The sequence below is a fragment of the Puma concolor genome, chromosome B4 (genome assembly GCF_028749965.1).
Source record: "Puma concolor isolate L17-30 chromosome B4, mPumCon1.1.hap2, whole genome shotgun sequence".
NCBI classification, from domain to species: domain Eukaryota; kingdom Metazoa; phylum Chordata; class Mammalia; order Carnivora; family Felidae; genus Puma; species Puma concolor.
The window spans coordinates 118,904,329-118,929,853 of NC_141673.1; the positions used below are offsets into that span (position 1 = coordinate 118,904,329).

General features: G+C 42.3%; 2 protein-coding genes across 2 annotated transcripts in view; one reads left to right on the forward strand and one right to left on the reverse strand.

The window, feature by feature from the left end:
• The window catches only part of LOC147579456 (uncharacterized), a 132,112-nt gene extending 119,987 nt beyond the window's left edge, over window positions 1-12,125 (forward strand). The window contains exons 4-5 of the mRNA XM_086715143.1: window positions 8,609-8,673; window positions 9,736-12,125. The gene's annotated coding sequence lies outside the window, so the exon portion shown is untranslated. The remainder of the gene's footprint in view (window positions 1-8,608; window positions 8,674-9,735) is intronic.
• Window positions 1-25,525, reverse strand: part of GAD2 (glutamate decarboxylase 2) — an 87,103-nt gene that overhangs the window by 3,690 nt on the left and 57,888 nt on the right. Inside the window, exons 12-15 of the mRNA XM_025930095.2 lie at window positions 20,810-20,888; window positions 14,515-14,664; window positions 9,434-9,541; window positions 8,570-8,659 (exon numbers count right to left, since the gene is read on the reverse strand). Coding sequence (XP_025785880.1) covers window positions 8,570-8,659; window positions 9,434-9,541; window positions 14,515-14,664; window positions 20,810-20,888 — 427 coding nt within the window. The remainder of the gene's footprint in view (window positions 1-8,569; window positions 8,660-9,433; window positions 9,542-14,514; window positions 14,665-20,809; window positions 20,889-25,525) is intronic.

Consider the following 25,525-nt stretch of genomic DNA (forward strand, 5'->3'; position numbering starts at 1 on the left):
GAACCCAGTATCAAGTAGCACTTTTAGTTTTTAACTAAATAACTAAACTCATATTTGTTTTCCTTAAGGGAATTGTCTCCAAGTTTTGGGGGGAATCAGGGGACTAGAACAGTTTCATACATCCAAAATCTTGAAGGTGATAAGATGAATAATAAATGATAGGCTCTCAGGTGCTTTCCACGTCAGGTGATTCAAGGCCTGAGACCGCAGGCCCAAAATAGAGTCACTTATGCTGGGCCATTTAACCAAACCCCAGGCTTCGTACCTAACCTACTTGCACTTTCAACTTTCCCCAGAAATATAGTCTTAGCTGGTCAGTCAGGAGTTTTCTGATCAGCACCAATAACGTACTCTGTCACATGGGGCCTCACCATCCCCGGAAGAAAGATGAGGTAATTCACCTAATAAGAGCTTTTTTCCCAAGGGAAGGTGACCTCACCCAAAGTAATTCTTTTTTCTGTTTGTGACTTCCTTGTCCTGCTTTTAAAAATCTCCCCCTTTCTACTTGCCAGAGGGGATGCTGCCAGATTTATGAACTGATTCATAAAGCCAATTAGATCTTTAAAATTTACTCAGTTGAGCTTTTGTTATTTAACAACTTCCTAGTTACTATTTTCGGAGCACGGGAACAATTGGGTGTTGTTTCCAAGGCTAAATAGTTTAGCAATATGACATTTGGTGGAAGGCTCTTTTCCCCTCAGTATGTGTAAAAACACTGGAAACAAAACATAGTTCAGAGAATGGTTATGGAGAGGTAAGCCTCAATATCAAGTGATGTCTGAAAATAAGCAGACTTTTGAGGCCCTAAAACACTTATTTCTTGATACCCCAAAGCTTTCCCATTTCTTTTCATTCTCCTTTTGCATTTTCTCATTTTATATTTTGAAATATAGTCCATAATCATGATGAAAATCAGCAGAACCCACAAAGACGTAACATTACAGAAGTGGATCACAGACAAGATCTTACCACTTGTATGCCAGATTGATGATTACAGAGTTCTCTGACTACTGTGTATGAGATGAAGTTCAAACTCTAGCTCAGCATAAAGATGTTTTGTACCGCAGCTCTGAAGACTCATCTTCCAGTGCTCACCAAAATGAATCTTCAACTCTGACAAAACCTATAGTCAATATCCCTTGAATGTGCCACACACACTTTTCTCCTTTCACACTTGTCCTCAGTCTTACCGTGTCACACTTGTCTTGGCTGAGAGTCCCTTTTCTCTTCCAGGTCACATCCTGCACACACTCCAAGGCTCTACCATAGACCTACAATCACTATGAAGCCTTTCCTGACTCCTCTAGTCCAGTAGCATCTTTTCTCTTTCAATGATCCTTACCCATACATTCTGTCTACAGAATATTTCCTATTGTCCTCTCGCTTATGAGAAAATACATTTCATCTCTGTAATTTCAAAACTGTAAGCTCTGGAGGGCAGACACAGTGTCTTTTACTACTTTTGTTTACCAGCACAGTACTGTGTACACATTGAGGGCTTCCCAAGTCCTCATTGCTTATACAGAATAGAATAACAAGGACAGCTATCTAGGAAGAGGAATGCATTTAAATTATGTCTAACCATGTGCATGATCTATTCACGTATTTCACCATTGGAGTTTATAAAAACAATATCTGATCATTTAAGTTCATTGCTGCAAATATGGAACCAGGAATGGCACATGTCAGGGAACTTTTGATTTATTTAGATATACATAGTAAGAAACTCAGTTCAAAATGGGGACCATGCCTTACAACACAGTTGGATTCATCTTAAATGAAGAATAGTTTGATTCCAGTGGAATGCCATTTTGAACATGTGACTTTTGAACATTAACACTTAAATAATCATTGGTTTACAATGAGGTTTCATCTTCAAAGTGCTCAATGTGCAAATGACATATCTGATAAAGTGTTAGTATCCAAAAAACATAAAGAACTTATAAAACTCAATACCCAAAAAACAAATAATCCAATTAAAGATGGGCAGAAGACATGAACAGACATTTCTCCAAAGAAGACATTCAGATAGCCAACAGACTCATGAAAAGATGCTCAACGTCACTCATCATCAGGGAAATGCAAATTAAAACTACAATGAGCTGTCACCTCACACTTGCCAGAGTGGCTAAAACAAAAACAAAAACAAAACAACACAAGAAACAACAAGTGTTGGTGAGGATGTGGAAAAAAAGGAACTTTCTTAACACTGTTGGTGGGAATGCAAACTAGTGTAGCCATTGTGGAAAACAGTATGGAAGTTCTTCAAAAGGTTAAAAATAGAACTACCCTATGATCCAGAAGTCGCACTACTGAGTATTTACCCCCAAAATATAAAAACACTAATTCGAAGAGATACATACACCCCTATGTTTATAGTAGCATTATTTACAATAGACAAATTATGGAAACAGCCCGTGTCCTTTGATTGATGAATGGATAAAGAAGATGTGGTATATGTGTACAATGGAATATTATTCAGCCATAAAAAAGAATGAAATCTTGCCATTTGCAACGACATGGATGGAGCTAGAGAGATAATGCTAAGCAAAATAAGTCAGTCAGAGAAAGACAAATACCACATGATTTCACCCATGTGTGGAATTTAAAAAACAAATGAGCAAAGGAAAAAAGGAGAGAGGCAAACCAAGAAACAGACTCTTAACTATAGAGAACAAACTGATGGTTCCCAGAGGGAGGTGGTGGGGGAGGGGTAAAGCAGGGGATGGGGATTAAGGAGTGCACTTGTTACGATGATGAGCACTGGGTGATGTATGGAAGTACAGAGTCACTATATTGTACACCTGAAACTAACATAACTGGATGTTAACTATAGGAGTTGAAGTTCAAAAAGTAAACTAAATAAGTATAAACAAAAAAACCCACAAAGTATTCAATGTGCAAAATCAACATTTTTCCCATCAGGCCCAATTATTTGTTAGCTACCAAAGAGAAAACCAAGGACAGAGTTCACCTTAACCTTCATTTCACCTTCACCTTACATCCAGAACCTAATCTCCTCACCTAAAAACGAATGTGCATGACAGTTCTGCACTGTGATTTTCTGACTCTAGGTTAAGTCTCTTTCGGCCTCTTTATTACATAGGAAGGTAATATAAAGAGGAATGCTTTTCTTGGGTTGGCCCTTCTTTCCTCTAAAGGATAAAGAATGTACACAGAGCATAAGGCTCATCCCAGCGAATAAATATGACAAAAATAAATTATCTCAAGTCTGGGATTAAATTCTGAAAGTGGATCTACTAGAATATTCTAGCATTAAGGATGTGAAATTATCACTTTGTGCTAGGAGAATGGCAAATCAATGTGTTCCTGGGGAAGAGAAACCCCAAATTAGAAAAGGAATTCCAAATCCAAATGTTGTCTGCAGGAATTTCAGGAAAATTCATGTAAGTATTCCTTAGTTTTTATTCATGTAATAAATCATGCTTCCTCTTTAGAACTGATAAAACAATGATCATGCTGTACTCAGTGAATTAAACTCTGATTTCATTTTAATGGGCAATCCAAGCATAAATGGTATTAATTATTAAAGACAATCACCTCCTATTTTTCAGATAAATCAAATCAAATCAAAGGTCAAAAATTTAAATGGCAACAGTCATCATCCCAAACAGGTTTTGGCGTTACGTCAGACTGAATCCCCCCAGTTCCTGAAGCTAGCTGGGTTGGCAGAAGTCATAGCTGTGTAAATACATATGACTTTGGATTGCTTCCAGAAAATGTGGATGAATAAAATTTACAGGAAAATGGAACATCTACTTCATTGCATAATCAATAATTGCAAATTCAGAAGGAAAATAATATTCTGACTCTATTGATGAACATACAGCACTTTTACTTATTTCTAGACTTTTTCTTTTGGTCACATTCTTGGTTTTGTTGAATAAAGAGTCAGGAAAGAGAGGCTGCATGTTGAAGAATTCATTGAAGACATACTCAGTAGGAGCTCTTGGGTGCTGCCTTAAGAGTTTTAGGGTATCATTTTCTCCCTTGTGTCCTTAGCTTTTTCAGTCCTTTAGAAGATAATAACCAGGGAACTATCCCATAATTTGAATACACATTTGTGTCTCCAAAGAGAACTCAGGTTAAAGCATCACAAAATCATAGAAATGTATTTTTTTCAGTATGTATTACAAAATCTTTTTGTTGCTAAATCTTGGGAACATGAGTGAAATTTTGAAAAATGAAAAAGCAGAATAACCATAAATAGGAATCCCAACACATTAAAATTTCAATAAATTCCTCATTACGTTCAATAATATAGACTATGGAAGAATATCACCTTACATATAAAGCCAACTACTTCTTTGCCAATGTTCTTTTATTTTTTATTTTTAGAAGTTTATTTATTTTTGAGAGAGAGAGAGAGAGCGAGCGAGTGTGCACATGTGTGCACGCATGAGCTGGGGAGGGGCAGAGAGAGAAAGAAAGACAGACAGAATCCGATTCAGGCTTCAGGCTCCAAGCTGTCAGCACAGATACCAACGCGGGGGTTCATGAATACTCACGAACTGTGATATCGTGACCTGAGCTGAAGTAGGATGCTTAACCAACTAAGCCACCCAGGCACCCCATCCTTGCCAATGTACTTTTAAATCCACTGTTGACCTTCTGGAAGTCAGTATAGGACTGGTAGAAACAGGGATCAGATATGCAGATAATTATAAAATACAATGGAATAAAATACAAGATGAAGATGATGATGAAGAACCAGGATTCGTGTCTGAAGAATACCCTCATGGGCTCTTCTGCTGGTCCTGCCTGTGTCTAAAGCAGTTGTATGTGGTTGTGTGGTACCCCAGGCCCTCTGTGTCCACTGTGCCTCAATGATGATGGGCCACCTGCACACTCACAGTCCTGACAGACAGCAGGAATGCACGAACCAGATTCTCAGCCTCCTTCAAGAAGCTTAGGCTGTCTTGTTTGGTAATGACCACCTGTTGCCTAGATATCTGCCCCCACATCAGTGTGAGCTGTGGAGAAAGGCCTAGGATCCACTAGTAGGTTTCCTAAGTGTTTCCCATCCGTGTTCTGGAATATGCAAATGGCACGTTAGCTAAGCAAACATTTTTGAGTGCCTATTGTATGCTAAGCCTTGTACCAGACAAGAGGGCATAAAGAATAATTCTTTATTGGAGGGTCCATAATTTGACTTAATTCTCATTTGCCATACAACGGCACAGAAGACTCCACATTTCCTCCCATTTTGGGTCTATATCAGCACTGACCATGAGAACTTTAGGTAACGATAGAGATGTGTTATATCTCCACTCTCTGATACAACAGCCACTGGTCACAAGTTGACCACTTGAAATGTGGCCAGTGTAACTAAAGAAGTTAATTTCTGGTTGAATTTAATTTTGATTGATTTAAATTTAAATGCCAAATGTGGCTATTGATAATATATTGGACAGAGCAGATGATTCATTTTATTTTACCTCAGCTGTTTTCCTTCTGACATTGTGTGTGCGTGTGTGTGTGTGTGTGTGTGTGTGTGAAGATTTACTAATCCCTGGACATTATACATTTATACATTAAGGGCTTTATAATTAAGAGGAAACTCTGAAAAATTATTGACATAAGTAAACAAAAGTTAACCTTGATATTTTATGTGGTTCTATTGTGACTTCCAATTCTGAATTGCTAAATTCTCTATATTCTGGTCAATAAAATGGAATCACAGGAGAGGAAAAATTTAAGAGGATTCATTTTGCAATCCCCAGAGACTTTCAGATTTGAACTACAAACTGTATAAAAATAGTTTACTAATATTCTAATGGCTCTCCCCAAGAAATAATCTCCATTCCCATCACAGTTTATGTGTTTTTGCTAAAACCTGAGGGGCATTTGAAGAGAGTTGTATTTAAATGGGGGAGATTCAGAGTTGATTTTTGTTCAGAAACTGATGGGAAAAATCTCTTTCTGTTCTGTATTCCCATTTTGTCCCATCCCTCAGCCCAGAAATAATTCATTGATTCAAGGAATGAAATTGGCCAAACTACTCCAGGGATTTTCTCTCTCTGGTCAATGGGTTCATTAAAGAGGTAGAGCCAATAAGAATGGAAACATCTAATTTATAACTAATTTTTTAAATTAATTAGTCATTGGTAAAATGATACACACTATGGAGAAGCCACACCATAAAACTTCAGGAAAAAATATGAATTCTTTCCTCTCAAATGACTGCAGGCCCCTTTTTGCCCACCTATCACCTCCAATGTGACTCTCACCCTCTCTCCCTCCCACCTCTTGGACTTGATCTCCTGGAATGAGCAAATGAGCCAACTTTATTAAAACTTCAAACATGACCATAACCCCTCCTCCTAGACACATGCATTGATGGATCCCCCATTCTAGAAGCTTTCTTCCATGCATTCCTCTAGGTCAGTGGCTCTGATCCTGGGCTGTACATTGGGATCACCTGGAGAACTTTTAAAACCATTCCTAAGCCCATCCCAAACCAATTGGATTAAATTCTTAGGGTAAAGAATTTACCAGTGTTTTTTATAAAACTTCAGGCTGATTCTAATGTGAGGCCAGGATAGCAAACCACTACTCTAATTAAGAGGCTTGATTTAAACACCTCAATTATATGCAAGTTTCCCTGATGAGGGTTTGATCCTGGATTGTCTATGGACAGGTGTTCATATCTCTAAGCTTTTCTGGAGGTTTTTAATCCACACAAGGGGCACTTGGGTGGCTCAGTCAGTTAAGCATCTGACTCTTGATTTCGGCTCAAGTCACGATCTCACAGTTTGTGGGATTGAGCCCTATGTGGGGCTCTGCAGTGATAGTGTGGAGCCTGCTTGGGATTCTCTCTCTCCCTCTCTCTCTCTGCCTCTGCCCTTTTGCGCGCACACACACACTCTCTCAAAATAAACAAAAATAAACTTTAAAAAACCCGCACACCATCCCACTGTTTGACACAGAAGAAAATACTGGAAATTCTGAAAGTCAGTGAGGCAGCCCAGGCTCCTGCATGGTGGGGGAGAGGGACTTCCCTGCTCCTGAAAGTGACTGGAGAAAGTCCCCTCCTTTGTGGTAAATGGAAAACCAACCAACTAACCCACCCTCTGACATCCAAATACACACGATCATCCCTATTGTCCTATTCCTCAGCACTGGGATGGAGCCCTGCATTTACTTGCCTTCAAGACTCTCTCTGGCGTACATCGTAAACCAAATTTCACCCATGTGTAAACGCTAGAAGCAGGAGAGGAGAAAAGATAAAGGATCTTACTGGCCACAGAAAAACTTGAAGCTGAAGCCCTCTGGCTCTGGAGTCAGTGATTTTGGAAAAGTGATTTTTTTCTCCCCATGCTTTCATGTTCCTGTCAGCAAAAGGGAGAGACAACAGTGCTTCCCACATTAGGTTACTTATGTTGGAATAAGTTTCTAGGCCCCACGATGGAGCTGCTCCTGCCCAGGATGTCACTTCAGGAAAAGGACACTTAACTTTCACATCCCTATAAATGCTCTGCTTGACCAGAAACATGGAATGTCCAGTCAGCCAGTCCCTGATGCCAAGCCAACCTGGGGCTCCTTGTTCCTCACCCATTTTCTTTCTCTTCCTGTTCCTTATTCTTTATCCTATAAAAGCTTCTTGCCTTCCCCCCATTTTGCAGTTCTCTGGCCTCCTGGGAATGCAGGTTGCCCACTTCATGAAATGTTAGATTAAGTTTGTCTATATCACCTAAATTGTCTTCTTCCGTCATTTTTAACACTTACGAAAGTTAGGTGACCTAATGCTAGATCAAAGTTGAGCCTGGGACACAATATGCACTCAAACAGTGGCCATTATTATCATTCCCTGCCCTATTATCTTCTGGGGTTCAGCAAGCTCCATAGGGTAGCCTTGACCTCGGCATCTCAAGAGTGTCAGTAGCAGCTCTGTTTCCTAACCATTTCTGGTGCCTGAAATCTCTTCTGTGCGTATGACTGAGCACGGAAGGTTTCACTTGGTGGGTCAGCCAACTTCGGCAAGGGTTCTTGTTGCATCACGAATGGCAGTAAAGCTAACACCTGATTACTTATTTTAAGATCTCATAAACTTGCCCTCAGAAAAAAGAAGCAAAAAAAAAAAGAGGGGGTTGTTAGGGGGGGCACCTGGGTAGCTCATTAGGTTAAATGTCTGACTTCTGTTCAGGTCATGATCTCGCAGTTCATGATTTCAAGCCCCGCAATGAACTCTCTGCTGTTAGTGCAGAGCCCGCTTTGGATCCTCTGTCCCACTCTTTCTTTCCCCTTCATCTGCTTGCATGTGCGCATGTGCATTTTCTCTGTCTCTCAAAAATAAACATAAAATTTTTGTTCTAATAATAAAATTTAAAAAAAAGAAAAGAGAAGCAAATAGGGTAGTTACAAGTCTGGATATGCCAGTTCTGAAAGTCCTGGTTCTGTAGGAGCCCTCATGAAGGGGAGTGGGCCTGCACACCAAGGAAGAGGTTGGATTTCTCCTAGAGACATGTGCATGTTAGAGAGATGCCATGCACGTGGAAGGCCCAGTGTACACACCAACGTATATACCGGAGGAGCCTGTATCACTGACCTTTGAGAGGCGGCTCATTCTCTCTTCATTGTCTTCCAGGACACGCAAACTCGGAGGCACGTACCAGAAGCAGACATTTGTGTGCTGAGGCTACAAGGAGGAAAGTAAGATTCACATTCAGCCCATGGTGGCAGTTTAGAAAATTCCAAGGACATTTCAAATCTATTCTGCAACTTCTGAATAGAATTCCTACTTAAAAAAATTTTTTTTAATGTTTTATTTTATTTTTGAGACAGAGAGAGACAGAGCATGAGTGGGGGAGGGTTAGAGAGAGAGGGAGTCACAGAATCCGAAGCAGGCTCCAGGCTCTGAGCTGTCAGCACAGAGTCCGATGCGGGACTCAAACTCACGGACGGTGAGATCATGACCTGAGCCGAAGTCGGAAGCTCAACCGACTGAGCCACCCAGGCGCCCCAAGAATTCCTACTTTTAAATCCATAACCACTTTTAGAGTTCCTGATGTTCACCACGATATACAGAGTTATTGTTTTGTGAGTGTGATTTTTTACTCCAGCTCAGGACCCCTGCTTCTCCTTTGTAATGGTCCCACTTACCTGGACAGTACATGATTGACACACAAAAAATCAATGATAAGAATTAGAGTTGGGGCACCTAGGTGGCTCAGTCAGTCAAGTGTCCAACTCTTAATTTCAGCTCAGTCATAGTCTCATGGTTCAGGAGATGGAGCCCTGCATTGGGCTCTGCGCTGACAGATTCTCTCTCTGTCTCTCTGCCCCTCCCCTGCTTTCTCTTGTGCTCATGCTCGCTCTAAATAGAAACTTTAAATATAAATAAACATTTAAAAACATAAAAAAAAATGGAATTGACTAAACTTTTTGAGATCGTAGAGATCAGAATACATACCTTTCCATCAAACACCATTTCATATCCTTCTCGGTTTTTTATGATATTGTATAAATATTCTGCCAGCTCCAAGCACTTATCAATATGTGCTTCAAACCCAGTGGTGCCCTGAGTAAGAGAAGAAGAAAGGTTATCAGCAGGGGGCTGAGAAAGGCAGGTAAGCTCTTTGTGGGACAAATCTCACTGGAGACTGAAGGTCTTTCTGCCACTTCCAGCTCAGCTCTGCTCCACACTTTCCTTGCACAAGACTGTTTCCAGAGGCTTTTCTGGTGATTATTTCTCCTTTAATGTTCTCCCCTCAGGTGTTTTTGTTGCCTTTCATGTCATCTCGGCTCTCCACGGTGGTTTCCTTTTCTTTTGGAGCCCTCATTCTCTAAGCAATTATTTTGATTACTTGAGGGGAAAATTTGCCTCTGTCATTCTGAGGGGTAATTATGGAAGTCATTAATGACAGGAGACTGGGCTATTCTCTTCCTGCGGATAAGAAGCATCATCAGAGACCCCCCCAGCACGCCTGTTTAGCTCCTGACCATCATGAAAATTTACCATTTCCAGACTGCACTTCTGTTCACCAATGTACCCTCATTATGGAACAAATAGGGTAGGTACTCAATGAATATTTGCTGAACAAATGAATGTATTAATCTTAAAGGGCACACAGATGCTTTGTTAGCCTGTCAGTCTGCAAGGCTCATTAGATTTCTCCTTTGGGGACAAATGATTTACATGCTTGTAACAGGCGAACATAATCACAGAGGTCTTTTAGTTTCCGGCTCTGGAAGCCCAGGATCTGGACTTGTGAAAAACAACACTACAACCTTGGACTGGTGCTGTTTACCGACCTCAGGACACTTCAGGGGATTACTTTTCAAAATGGCTTTCCTCCTAATCCTTTCAGCATTTATGGAGCACTAATGGAAAGCTTAGACAAACAGCTAATGCTCATCCCAGGAGCACTTAGAACAGGCCAACCAGTGACTAATCCAACATGGAAACTGGAGGAAGAAGCTGCAATGGACATAAGATGGGCCCACATTCCTATTTATAGTCTCATCATCTCAGCTAAAAGGGGGATACAGCATGGCCAGTGACTTGAACGTCTGAAGCATCAAAGAAATCTGATGGGTTCAGAAATAATTTCTGTGGAGATTGCTGCCCTGGTTGATCGGCCAAGGAGTCTGACTGGTTCCTGATGGCTCAAAGGAAGGGCCCCAAAGCTGAATATTCAGGCCAGAGCCTACACCATGCACTATATGACTCTGTGGTACCAAGGATTCGGGGTTGGTTTGGACTGACCTGGCCGTTTGGGTACACTTGGTAGGTACACTTTGGGTACTCCTAGGTAGGAGGAGGGAAGTTAATTGGTCTCCAAACTGGATCCTTTGGACCACTCCAGAGTTGGATTTAAACTTGCATGTATCTGATCCAAGATAATAGCCGGGACCACTAGGACTCATCCTGTCTAGTCACATGGCCTTGGCTAATCTTACTGGTCCCATGGGAATGGTGGTGCTTGTCTGATCTCCCATATAGGGACATGGTAAAAGTAAAATGAATACTCTGAACATGAGTTTGATTGTATCACAAAGGCAGTGGGATTATCAGAGACTAGAATGGGAATCTTCTCGCTTTTGCTAGTCTAGGGCTTCACTTAAGATGATTAAGGAGTAAACTGATCATCCTTTAGTTGAAAGCTAAAGAGGTACAAGGGGGAGTGACACAGGGAACTCTAGTTTGCCCTTAGAAGCCTGGCCTCTCTTGATATTGGATATTTATGGGAAGAAGATCCATGTTTTATTTCCATAGTTTGGAAGGCTTTTACGAGATTCTCCAAAATGCATTCTTTCATCAAATACATGTTGAGTAGTTGTCACATGCCACACAGTTCTTATTCTGAGGATGACAACAGCACATGGAAAACTTTATCACCATGACCTGGGTTGCTATGAAGGAGGCTGAAGGCTCCGAGGGACACGTCTAAGTGAAAGTCTAGAGCCCAGTGTCAGAGTTATGCTGAGGGAGCTTCAGGAGAAAGGTGGTTTTATTTTCTCCCTCATTGCCTACACACTTAGGATTGGTGTAGACTTATCTGGCTGAAGTGGACACTCCACAAGGGCACAGACTGGTGTTTCCTTTGTTCACTACAGTCTCCGTCATACCAGCAGGGTTGGCATACATTAGGGGTTCAATGCACACTGGTTGAATGAGGGGATGAATGAATGGAGGTATAACTTTTCCTCCCTGGGGTGGTGTTTTGACACAGTATGTTCTGAGGAACCATCTGTATCAGCACCAGATCAACTGTGTTATTAATGTAGATTCTCGGGTCCCACTCCAGACCCCCAAGTTGGTATTTTAGGAAGATGAACACTGCGTATATCCACTTCTTCAGTGATGCCACTGTCTACCAGCGTTCAGCTGCTGCAGCTGTGTTGTCTCCAGGGCCTGACACCATCAGTGCTGCTCACGAGTCTTCTCTGCTTCTTGAAACCCTCATCTAATGCTCTCAGGCCCCAGAAATGCAGGTCTGCAATAGTGATTGAATCCCTTGCTACCATCTCCATTTCTATGGCTGCCCCCCCTACCTAGACCCTCTTTTTACCTGGATGGTAGCTCCAGGACGTTTTTGCCATTTACGTGTCTAGATACTTAAGGTTTTGCGTGAGAAATTAAAGGAATATGTATCCATAAATTATGTGGCTGCTGAGATTGTTCTTTTTTCCTTTTTTATTCCCTCCTCTGGTGCCTTTATTTCAGCACGTTAGAAACTGGATCCTCTGCCTATTTCAGGCTTCAGTTGTTGCTGTGGTTTAATTCACACCTGATGTCCTCCAAGTTATTTCTCTTATAACCAACCGCTGCCCCATGCTGGCGAGGAGGCTTCAGATGGAAAAGGAGCAGCAGGAACTGATGAACCATGAGAGGAACATTTTTGTATAAATATAGCTAATGATCATCATCTTAATAGAAACACCGCAGGAAAAGGGGACAAGAAGGATGATACTGAACAATATTTAGAGCTCAGGCTTTCCTCAACTACCTAGCTGATATTTATGTTCATCATTTTTGATTCCCACCAATCAAGGAAATGAAAAATCTACTCATGTTAAAACAATTTGAGAGTATGCCAATAATTCCTATTCTTTCTTTCTTTCTTTTTTGCCAAATGGAAGTGTCTTTGCCAACAGAAGGAGTCTCGTCTGGGTGGTGGGGACCAAGTAAGTGTCTTTGTCAGGCTCTCATCTTTCAAGAGAGGAAGGGGCCCCTGCCCGGCTCAAGGGATGGAAGCCCACCCCTCATACCATGTTTATGAGGTAACGACTGCAGGCAGCTGCTGGATGGATACTTAGCAACACTTAGAGGAAATTCAGTGAGAGCAAATACTATTACAGAGGCTTGTCTGCAGAATATGTAGCCCAGCCATCCCTGGAAACCACGTAAGAATTATTTCTGCATTAAGTGAGACCATCTTTCTACTGCCTTTCTTCCTGGATGGATTTAAAGAAGATTCCATAAAATGGCTGTTGACTGCATTATTTCACTCCCAAGCCCCCTTATTTTCTTGTTAGCTATCCACCTCTTTAACTGCTCAAGGCATTCAGTTTTACTTAGAAACATCTTGTAAAGAACAGCACATGGAACTCATTGCCGTAGACATGGTTCCTTTTCACATGGACCTGGGGAAGGGCACATTCTTGGGTCTTACCCTGGCAGGTCTCACTCCTGCTGACCGAGTTATTTCTGTGTCCCCTGGGATTGAACTGCCACCTGCTTGTGCAGGCTCCCGAGAAAGCTCACAGATAACTCTTGGGGCCCCTCTCCCAAATGTACAGGACCTCAGGGAGTGCCAGCCTTCCTCTAAACTCTCCTTTTCTTGTTTCCTTTGTCAAGGTTCCTTCGTGCACCCTTTCAGTTAGTTGGGTTTTTCTAGCAGTTGGGTTTTTCTGGCATGTCCAGCTGCTCTGACCATTGCCTCCTGTGAGAGGTAAATGAAACCAGGTGGGAAGTTACTGATGTGTGACATTGAAATTAGGAATCTGGCCAAAATTAAAAATAAAATCTTGGACCTTTCCGTCCCGCTTACATTTCAGCAACCAGGTATGCTCTTTGAAAGGGCAGCAATTAGGTCCAGCCAGTACCGTATTCCCTTACTTACTGGGAAGTAAATTTTTACTGACCCCAGTAAATACTGGGGTCAACAGAGAAGCTGAACAAATGGAGGTTACTGGGTAGTTCCAGAGTTTTAAAAAAGCTTTATCATGAGAGGTTAATGAAAGGGCGGGCCTACGCCGGCCGACTCCATCTTGTTCTGTGTTCTCCACCTTGAGTGACTATGTTCCCGACATGACCCCTTTTCTGGGAAAATCACAGAAACCTTAGATCGCGCCTCCTCCCTTTGAGTAACCTCCCGCTCACCCGTTCAAACTTCCTGATAAAAACACGCCCAGCGACCTGCGTAACAGGACTCTGACCCTTCCCCAGCCAATTGGCTGCCCCTAGACCCCTATAAAACCTTTGTGCTTTTGAAACTCGCTCTCTCTCCCCGGTATCTCACCGCTGCGTCGGTGCAGGTAGGGGACTGAGCTTGAGCTGGCTCAAATAAAGGCTCTTTGGCTTTTGCATCGGACTCGGCTCCCTGATGGTCTTTGGGGATCACGAATTCTGGGCATAACAGTTATCCCTTAAAATGTCAAAAGAAAGCTATCATGGTGGGGTTTTGACTTTTCACTTTTGTCCTCCAAACAAAAAGAAGGCACCAACCACCCTGAGGGATCAATCACTGGGTAAAAACCAAGAGCTGAGAGCCAACAACAACAAAACAACAATAACAAAACACCTCTTAAAAATCCAGATGTCCTGCCGTATAAAGCAGCCTGGATTTGTTTTCTAGAGGAGTGAGCGTTAGAAGCAATTTGGCTTATGTTCTTGCCCTTGCAGAAGGCAGATATCTAGAAACAGGATTAAAGAAACTTAATCGTGGGTAATCTGCAATTTGGAAATCAGTTTTTAATCTCATAATAAGGGTCACCAGATACAGTTTCTGTCTTTAGTCGACATGCAGCCAATCTACACATGCTCACCTTTGCCCTCCACATTAGCCATAATTTAAAAACATCGACATGGCGTCCGCACTGTAAGGCCTTGTCTCCAGTGTCGTAGGACAGGTCGTAGTGTTTATCTTGCTGGAAAAGGTAGGAAGCATGCATCTGGTTGCAACTCTGCATCAACCCCTAGAAGAGAAGGGAAAATTTAGGAAACTCTACTGACTTGGTCAGGTATTCCATCAGATTTATATTGTGGTGAAAAGTATTAAGAAAAAAATTTGCAGAAGATGGCGGCGTAGGAGGATGCTGGGCTCACCGCGTCCTGCTGATCACTCAGATTCCACCTACACCTGCCTAAATAACCCAGAAAACCGCCAGAAGACTCGCAGAACGGATTCTCTGGACGCAGACGAGAGGCCCACGGAAGAGGGTAGGAAGGGCGGAGAGGCGGTGCGCGGTCCACGGACTGGCGGGAGGGAGCCGGGGCAGAGGGGCGGCCCGCCGGTCAAGCAGAGCCCCCGACTTTGACTTGCAAAAGCGGAGGGGCGGGATGGAGTGTGTTCCGACAGCAAGCGGGACTTAACATCTGGGAGGTTATAAGTTAACAGCTCTGCCTGGAGAGCAGGAAAGCTGGAGGACAATGGGAGGGAGAGTTGTTGAGCCCCAGATGACAGAGCTCATCTTGGCGGGGAACAAAGGTGCTCACCAGCGCCATCTCCCTCACCCATCCCCAAGCCAAAATCCCAAAATCCCAAAGGGAACTTGCTTGCACCTCGCAAACACCCAACGCTGTGCTTCTGCAGATCCATCCCTCTGGCGGCGGGTCTGACTCCCTCCTGGTGCCGCAGGGTCCCTCCGGAAGCGGATCACCGAAGGAGAAGCGAGCTGAGCCTGCCCCTCCCGCCCCTGTGCACCTTGCCGATCCACCCCAGCTAATAGGCCAGATCCCCAGCACCACAAGCCTGGCAGTGTGCAAGTAGCCCAGACGGGCCACGCCACCCCACAGTGAATCCCGCCCCTAGGAGAGGGAAAGAGAAGGCACACACCAGTCTGACTGTGGCCCCAGCGGTGGGCTGGGGGCAGAATTCAGGTCTGACTGCAGCCCCGCCCACCAACACAAGTTATTCAAAACAGCACAGGGGAAGTGCCCCGCAGTGCCACACCACTCCAGGGACTATCCAAAATGACGAAATGGAAGAATTCCTCTCAAAAGAATCTCCAGGAAAGAATGACAGCTAATGAACTGATCAAAAAGGATTTAAACAATATAACAGAAAGTGAATTTAGAATAATAGTCATAAAATTAATCGCTGGGCTTGAAAACAGTATAGAGGACAGCAGAGAATCTATTGCTACAGAGATCAAGGGACTAAGGAACAGCCTGGAGGAGCTAAAAAATGCTATAAATGAACTACAAAATAAAATGGAGACAACCACAGCTTGGATTGAAGAGGCAGAGGAGAGAATAGGTGAACTGGAAGATAAAATTATGGAAAAAGAGGAAGCTGAGAAAAAGAGAGATAAAAAAATCCAGGAGTATGAGGGGAAAATTAGAGAACTAAGTGATGGACTACAGAGAAATAATCTATGCATAATTGGTATTCCAGAGGAGGAAGAGAGAGGGAAAGGTGCTGAAGGGGTACTTGAAGAAATAATAGCTGAGAACTTCCCTGATCTGGGGAAGGAAAAAGGCATTGAAATCCAAGAGGCACAGAGAACTCCCTTCAGACGTAACTTGAATCGATCTTCTGCATGACATATCATAGTGAAACTGGCAAAATACAAGGATAAAGAGAAAATTCTGAAAGCAGCTAGGGATAAACGTGCTCTAACATATAAAGGGAGACTGATAAGACTCGTGACGGATCTCTCTACTGAAACTTGGCAGGCCAGAAAGGAATGGCAGGAAATCTTCAATGTGATGAACAGAAAAAAGATGCAGCCGAGAATCCTTTATCCAGCAAGTCTGTCATTTAGAATAGACGGAGAGATAAAGGTCTTCCCAAACAAACAGAAACTGAAGGAATTTGTCACCACTAAATGAGCCCTACAAGAGATCCTAAGGGGGATCCTGTGAGACAAAGTACCAGAGACATCACTACAAGCATGAAACCTATGGACATCACAATGACTCTAAACCCATATCTTTCTATAATAACACTGAATGTAAATGGACTAAATGTGCCAACCAAAAGACATAGGGTATCAGAATGGATAAAAAAACAAGACCCAGCTATTTGCTGTCTACAAGAGACTCATTTTAGACCTGAGGACACCTTCAGATTGAAAGTGAGGGGATGGAGAACTAGTTATCATGCCACTGGAAGTCAAAAGAAAGCTGGAGTAGCCATACTTATATCAGACAAACTAGACTTTAAAGGCTGTAACAAGAGATGAAGAAGGGCATTATATAATAATTACAGGGTCTATCCATCAGGAAGAGCTAACAATTATAAATGTCTATGTGCTGAATACGGGAGCCCCCAAATATATAAAACAACTACTCACAAACATAAGCAACCTTATTGATAAGAATGTGGTAATTTCAGGGGACTTTAAGAAAAAAATTTGCAAGGGACACTGAATTTCCTGGAGAAAGAAAGCAATAAGAATCAAATTTTTTAGATGGGGCCAATATCCAGACAGGATGAGCTGTTGGGATAGGTAAACCCTGTGGGATAAATGGCTCAGGGTCAAATGTAACTTCAGGTTAACAACAGTGAAATATATGCTTTTACTCTCCTTTTTACAAGAATGCATTTATTCAAAAACAATCATAATCAGAGTATAATGTTCATTCTTTGAGGAATATCCTGATGTTTTGGTTTTATTGTAATTAAAATACTTTAGAAACTTTTGTTTTGTAAAATACTAATAGTGTGATTATTCTAGTGTTTCATTTACACTTAGTTCAGGTACTTTATCATCTGGCTGTTATGGTTTGAATTCTCTTTGGAAGTCATAGCTTTTAAGATAGCTTATTGTTGGGGCGCCTGGGTGGCGCAGTCAGTTAAGCGTCCGACTTCAGCCAGGTCACGATCTCGCGGTCCGTGAGTTCGAGCCCCGCGTCAGGCTCTGGGCTGATGGCTCGGAGCCTGGAGCCTGTTTCCGATGCTGTGTCTCCCTCTCTCTCTGCCCCTCCCCCGTTCATGCTCTGTTTCTCTCTGTCCCAAAAATAAATAAAAAACATTGAAAAAAAATTAAAAAAAAAAAAGATAGCTTATTGTTATTTTTATATGCTGAAATCTAAAAAAATAAAGACATCATTATTCTGAGATGTCTTAAATAACCAATCTTTGAAATGCCATATTCCCCTCTCAAGAGTGGTTAGAGCTTCAGTACTGTATTTTTAAAAAATGTTCATTCATATATTTTGTATTCATGCAAGAGAGAGTGGGAGTAAGAGGGGGACGGGGGTAGGGGCAGAGAGAGAGGGAGAGAGAGAATCCCAAGTAGGCTCCACACTCAGCTTAGAGCTTGATACAGGGCACAGTCTCATGAACTGTGAGATCATGACCTGAGCCTAAATCAAGAGTGGTACACTTAACTGCCTGAGCCACCCAGATGCCCCGAGGTCATATGTTTTGAAAGGACCACTAGAAGCTGGTCCTCTCTACCCACTGTTCCACACTTTGGGGTGGTCTCCCTTAGGACTGGTACACCTTTTTGTGAGCTTGCATGCCGAGTTTCTGTGACCATGAAACAAAATGGAGTCACCTGTGGCAACTTTCAATTTTATTGGCCTTCAAGTGAATTTTCTTTTTCAAATCCAATGTCATTTTACCACTCTATTACAATTATTTAATTTCCCTCACTCTCAAAAGAATAACAATGAATTTTACTGCAAAAGGAGCCCGAACTATAGGGTTGAGACCAGTTTTATTGCCTACCATCTGGTCTTTCAGGGTCTCCTAACAATTTTAGTTGCATTACATTTTGTGTTAGTTTGGATAAATTCTTTTTTTTAAAGAACTCTCACTTTTAACTTTAACTAGATGATCACATTTTAGTCTTTTCTTTACTTGCCATGAGTCACAAGAGAAAAAAATGCCAAACGTTTTGTAAAAACACAATTGTACTGTAGATAATGATAAGAGTCAGAGGCTTCCTGTGGTTCGTGACAAATTAAAACGTGGTGGGGTTTCTGGTGAGGAGACCAGCAGTGCTGCTTTAGTCAGAGAGCATGATTCATTCACTGTTCTTTGGAATAGTTCGGTCACTTTGCCACCCATGTTCCATACTAAACTTCTGGTGCTGAGTCTAATTAATTATCATTGGCAATGAAATATCCCATTGTAACTACCACAAGCAATGGAGTATAAAAATGCAGTAATGGAGTGCCGGTGCTTGGGATTCTCTCCCTCCCTCTCTCTCTCTCTCTCTCTCTCTCCCTGTCTCCTTCCCTCCCTCCTCCCCCTCTCAAAATAAATAAATAAACATTAAAAGAAACCAAAACACATGACCTCTTAAAGGTTGGCCAGCACCAGTCTCATTGCACAAAGGGATAAGTAAACGTGACGTTTTTCACATAAAGGGCCTTGATAATATCCTGATTCCAAGCCATGAAAAAGTTATAGACCATTATGTTGTAAACTGTATTAAGTAGGCTCCATACCCAGCGTGGAGCCCAACATGGAGCTTGAACTCAGGACCCTGAGATCAAGACCTGAGCTGAGATCAAGAGTCAATGCTTAACCAACCGAGCCACCCAGTCACCTCTGTTACAAACAATTTTAAATATAGTAATAGTTGCTGTGCTATAAAATAGTTGTAAAAGAAATTCCCATGGTCAAATAAATTTAGGAAACTCTACCTGATAAATTCCTTCTTTAAAGATATTTGCAATATATATCCACCTATTAAAGGCTCTGGTATGCCCTGAAGTAATGAATCTTGCTTTTAACTCTTCAATTTAAAATATCCCAAGTTTTTAAAATCTTTTTTATTTTTATTTAAATTTTTATTTAATGTTTATTTATTTTTGAGAGAAAGAGAGAGAGAGAGAGAGAATATGAGCAAGGGAGGGGCAGAGAGAGAGGGAGACACAGAATCTAAAGCACACTCCAGGCTCTGACTTGTCAACACAGAGCCTGATGCGGGGCTCAAACTCATAAACGGTGAGATCATGACCTGAGTCGAAGTCAGACGCTTAACCAACTGAGTCACCCAGGCACCCCTAAAATATCCCAAGTTTTGTGAGCCCAGAACTCTCTTATCACAGAATACTTAATACGGTCTTATACAATGACCTTATTCCTTATATCTCAATAAGGAACATGCTGTCAGAGCATCATAAACTCTTGGATTTGGAAGGGATCCTAGGGGTTTTATTCTGTTCTTTTTCAATAAAGGAATCTTTTCTCTCCCTTTACTAATAAGTGTCTGTCCAATCTCCAGTCACTTACCCCCGGTGGTGAATTTATTCCTATGCAAAGCATTCACTACCTCGGAGAAAGCTTAATTTTTAGAAAAGCTTTCCTTTTATTGACCAGAAGTCAGAACTTCAATCATGGCATATTCTGATTGTGCCATCAAATCATTCCATCCAGTGCTACAGACCCAGTTCCCTGAAGAAACCGAATCTCTTCCACTTGAGTCATTTAAACTGTGAAGGATGCCATCTTCTCAGTCTTTGAAGTTTCTTTTTCTTTTTAGATTAAACATCCTTGCTTATTTCAACCACATCTGTCACAGGTTGACCAATTGTTGCCCACCATTCAAACCCTAGCTTGGTGGGGTCCCATATGCAATTTGGCACTGACCTAAGCAAATGGCTTCAGGCATGGTTTATCTAGAGGACAGTGGGAGACTACCACCTTCCTCATCCTGGAACTCTACTTCTTTTTTTTTTTTTTTTTAACATTTCATTTAATTTATTTTTTTAATTTACATCCAAGTTAGTTAGCATATAGTGCAACAATGATTTCCTTAATGCCCCTTACCCATTTAGCCCATCCCTCCCCACAACCCCTTCAGTAACCTTCTGTTTGTGTGACTCCACTTCTTTTAGACCCATTACCTTTTTTTGAATGCTAAGTTTCTCTTGATGCATTGTTGACCCTGCCAAGTACAACCTAATGTTCTATGCCTTTTTTCACAAGTACAATTTAGCCATGTATGAAACATACCTGTCTTGTAGACTCAAACTATGACCGTCCTATACTTGGACATAAGAGGACCTCATAATCATCCTTGTTAACAATTTGCCCTTTTTGGAGATGGCTCGCTGTTCCAGGCTGTCAAATCATCCTGTATTCTGATTCTGTTACTACACACATTTATTCTACTTAACTCCATGGATGGACTGGGCCATGAGTCAGGGAAGACATACCTCTTCTCTAACCAGGAGAGCAGAGCACTGTAAGGGGACGCCCATCATCTTGTGTGGGTTCCATGTCACAGAGTTGGCCCTAAAGGAAAGAAATGAAGTTAAGAGGGTGGCACCCGTGGCAGACTCAGACTACAAGGTCCTGTGCTGGGACAACAGAGCTTCAGTGTTCTTAGCACTGTTTCTCAGACTCCCAGATGACACTAACTTTACAAAACAAGAAGTGGGCTCTTAAATCTACAACCTTTTCTTTGTCTACAAAGAGAATAGGCGAGGGTCGGCATCTTCACACTGTGCCCCCTTAGCTTCCATGCAGGAATTCAGCCAGCCTCCCTGTGGGGGACTCCCTTTGAGGGACTGGGATCATCCAGTCCAGGGTTCTGCCTTTGGCCATCAAGGAGCAGAGCACCATGCAGGTGAAGGGCTGTCCTTGTGTGCCTCCATTGTTCATGTTTCTGACACTATCACAGTGGCTCATTTCACTGCTTAATTTTGTTCTCACTCAGCTTCTCCTTCTTCCTCCTCAATTGATCATGACGTTTCTCCCAAGTTTCCTTTCACAACAGCTTCTAGCTCATCCATTTCCATCTCTTCTCTAACCCACAGACATCCTTCTGGACCACAGGTGGGATATGCTATAGCCCCTACAGCAGTTTTCAATCTATTTTGTCCTGACACACTTGAGAAATACAATGCTCTCCCATCAGCGATTGCCAGGTATTTATGCTATCTGAAAAGTCTAAAGCATAGTTCTGGGTCAGATGATGATAATAATGATAATAAATAATAATAATAATGCCCTCAAGGGTGAGCCCAGGCCACGTGTCCAGTCTTGTGTTCTTTCGCTTTTCCATACCCATTTTCATCACAACAGACTATTTTATTTTCATTCTCAGAAAACTCTATACTCACACTCCTGGGTCTCCTTAATACCATTTCCTCTTTCTGGAATGTCATCTCTCTTTGCTTCACTTGGTTAAATCTTACTTATTCTCTAAGGCTCAGATCAAGTGTTATTATCTCTGCAGCCTTCTTCAAGTTCATTCAACTTCTCTCCCTCACTCTCTCTGGACTACTCAATTAGCTCCTCCCCCAGCTCCAGGGAAAGCAGCAGTTCCCTCCATGAATGAGTTCCCATTGCAAGGTGAGCCTCTGTGCATGTCTTCCGAGAGCCTGAGGGATCCTTGGGGCGGAGAATCATGAGTGTGACCCCAGTATGAAGAGACTCACAGCAGGAGGGAAAGGAGAACAGCCATGGCAGCTGCCTCCGGAGTGTGGGAAATTACTTCCCCTCCTCTGAGGGAACAAAATACTTGGGTTCACCCTCCTCTCAGCTCTCAAGGTGCAAGAACACTGGGAAGAAATGAGAAGCTGGGACAGTCTCATTCGTTTACCTGATGAATGGTGGGCATCAGCCGGCCAGTCGGAGAACGCCTACTGGCCTGGGGATCTCATCTGAATCAGTGAATAGGCCCAGCTCATCTTCTGATACATGGTAAACATTAAATAAGGTTGGCTTTTGCTATCAGTTTCAATTCTATCATTTCCATGCTTGGTGACATGAAGCATATATATATATATTGCTTCTATAATATTCTACAGCTATATAACTAATCCTGATGAAACTCAGCTTTGTTAATAACGACACCTGATGGAGAAGACAATAGCTGTTCTCCATTTCTCTGACTGGAGGTGTTTGTTTCTATGCAGTGGCCAACTTGTCTTTTTAGAGTGGAAGCTGCTGAGGTTCACAACTGCCTGTCACTGAGTCTCCTGTCCTGCCTCTCTCTCAGCGGGGCTGCCTCACAAACATGGCAAAAAGCTGCACACAGTGATTCAGTGATGTGCCGTTAGTTTATTTGAGAAATGTTGGCAATTTATGAAAAACAGCCTCAGGTTCATTTCAAAGTGTTTGCTGTGAGACTCAGTTATGTGGCTTCTGTGATTTACTTTAAGTTAGAAAAAATGAATCCCTTAGGGCTGTCTTAAGACATATCCTTGTGCCCTCATTTGTGCCTCAAACTCAGAAGACCCCACACGAACTCATTAACTTACCCCCTCCTCATCCTTCTAGATCTATCCTTTCTTGTGTGTTCTGTGCCTCAGTGCCTCACACTGTCTTCCTCCCACACAACCAGCTCTCAAACCTCAGTGTTTTAGTATCATTTTCTTTTTCCTGCTCTCATGACATCACCCCTTGCAGCTTTATTTAAATAATAGTAATAATAATAATAATCTCTGTATAAAGTGTTTTATTCTTTAGTCCTTGGTGCTAGATTTTGTTGTAATTTTTAAGGAAGATGTTTCAAGATGTCAGCTTGGTCAAAGATATCTACAAAAAAAATGTCCCCCATACCTTTTGACATATTATGCAAGACTGTAAAATCTGCCAAGGTGGAAAGTCTCTAGAATTTCTTAAAGTATTGGAAAGTAAGGCAAAAGAAAGTATTGCGTACAGATAGTGTTTAAGCATTCTGTAATGTACAATGCTCTTCGTGTAATTAGAGTGTGATATATATATATATATCACTGTAATTAGAGTGTGATATATATACATATATATCACACTCTAATTACATATATATATATGTATATATACACACACACACACACACACACATACACACACATACACACACACACACACACACACACACACACACACACAATGTTTCAGAAGCAAGGGAGGTAAACAGAAGTCCTTGTTCTTTAAATTACACTTGGTCCTGGGGTGCCTGGGTGGCTCAGTCGGTTAAGTATCTGACTCTTAATCTCAGGTTAGGTCACGATCTCACAGTTTGTGAATTCAAGCCCTGCATCTGGTTCTGTGCCGATGGCACAGGGCCTGCTTAGGGTTCTGTCTCTCCCTCTTTCTTTGCCCCTCTCCTACTTGCTCTCGAAAGAAAGAAAAAAAGAAAGAAAGAAAGAAGAAAGAAAGAAAGAAAGAAAGAAAGAAAGAAAGAAAGAAAGAAGGAAAAAGAAAGTTTAAAGAAATAAGAACCAAAAACTTAAAGAAAAAAATCACACTTGGTCCCATAGACGAGCAAGTCTCTGTGAATAGTTTGTCCTTTTTGGTGGAAGCGACACTCCTGGGTTCATCCCATTTCCCTCCCTGCTGCTACTGCCCCAGTTTGCACCCTTAGCTTCTCTCACCTCCGCTACCACTTCTCACCTGGACATTCCCAAAAGCTCAATGGTTTCCATCTCCTCCTGAATCCAGAGCTGTCTTTCCAAACGGCAGGTGAGGTAATCCGCCTCGTCTCCTCAAACCCCTCCATGGGTTTCATTTTTGAAAGCCACAGTAGGGGCTTTCATTTTTGTGCCCCCAACCTTTGAAATCCAAGGCTCTCCATGTGAAATAGTGGCTCCTACAGCAGTGATTCTCAGCTCGGGGATTTCTGTTGATCCTGACATGGCCCAGGAGGCAAGTTCTCCACCAAGACTCCCTGGGCAGGACTTGTGGACACTCCACGAGCTTACTAGTCACTTCCATGAGTCCGTCTAAGGCTCCAACCAAACTTATCTGGACTTTCTCCAAGGACTCTTTCCAACCTCCATGTCCTAGCTAGCTCTTCACCTTGAATGCTCTTCTTCCACTTCCATCTCATGAAGCGCCAATGCCCACCCCTGTGTGAAGACTTCCTTTAATAACCCTGTTGAGTAGGAATCATTCCTTTCTCTGTGCTTGCCAAGCAGCTCGCTTGTCTGTCTCTTGAGCCTTTACTTCCTCTGCCTTGAATTTTAATCCATTAATGACTGTCACTCTTCCCTACTAGATTCTAAACCCTTTGAAAACAGGCTTCACACCACGTTAGTCTTTGTTCTCTCGCTGTGCCTTGCATATGGCAGAGGTTTAGTAGCTACTGAATTGAGTTTCTAAATAGCTCTCGGGGCAGGGATGAGGGCAATAATTGGTAATATGGTAGAAGGCGTGCCAGGACCTCCAGCTGGGCTGGAAAACCTGGAGAGTGGGACACCACAAAGGGTTATCACAGGTAAGCAGCAACCTGCTGTGGGGAGGGATTAAAGGAGTCAGTTTACATCACACAGAAGCATCCTTTGGAGTATTAGGGCTTTTGGCAAGTCCTCTCAGCTATGACATCTCTAGAAAATTTGACAGTGTTAGCGAGGAAGAAGGTTGCTTTCTGAGAATTTGGTAGGCACTCCAAGGGAAGCCAGGCAGGCTCTGGTGACACGTGCCATTTTGTTATAAGGATGTCATAGGGGACCCTGTGACCACTGGGGAACCTCTTGATCTGGGGACAAGAATTATCCATGGATTTCCTCCACTTTAGAGTGAATCTTTGAGAAAATGTATACTCCCAAGTGTGGCAAATTTCTTTCTTCAACTTAGGCCCATACACATTATGCCCAGGGCTTTCCACTGGCCCTACAACCTTATTTGCCAAAGATAGTGTGCCTTTTGCTAATAAGTCGGCAAGATGGATGCTCTCAGGTAGACAAGTGGCAGTCCCTCATTTTTTGGGACTTCATATTTCGTTATCCCACTTAGTAGATTTAGTTATAATACCGTTTCAAGAACTATGGCTATTGGAACAGACTCTATGTTCCACAGTGAATGTTCTAAGCTTTGCTCTCAAATAATAGTCTTTAGTACAAAAGTGTGTGGGTGTTTATTTTTCCCAGGTTCAGGGTAAGTAATTTAGTGAGCTTTTAAGTCATCATTGGCGGAGGACGCTCCGTGACTCTCAGCACTTG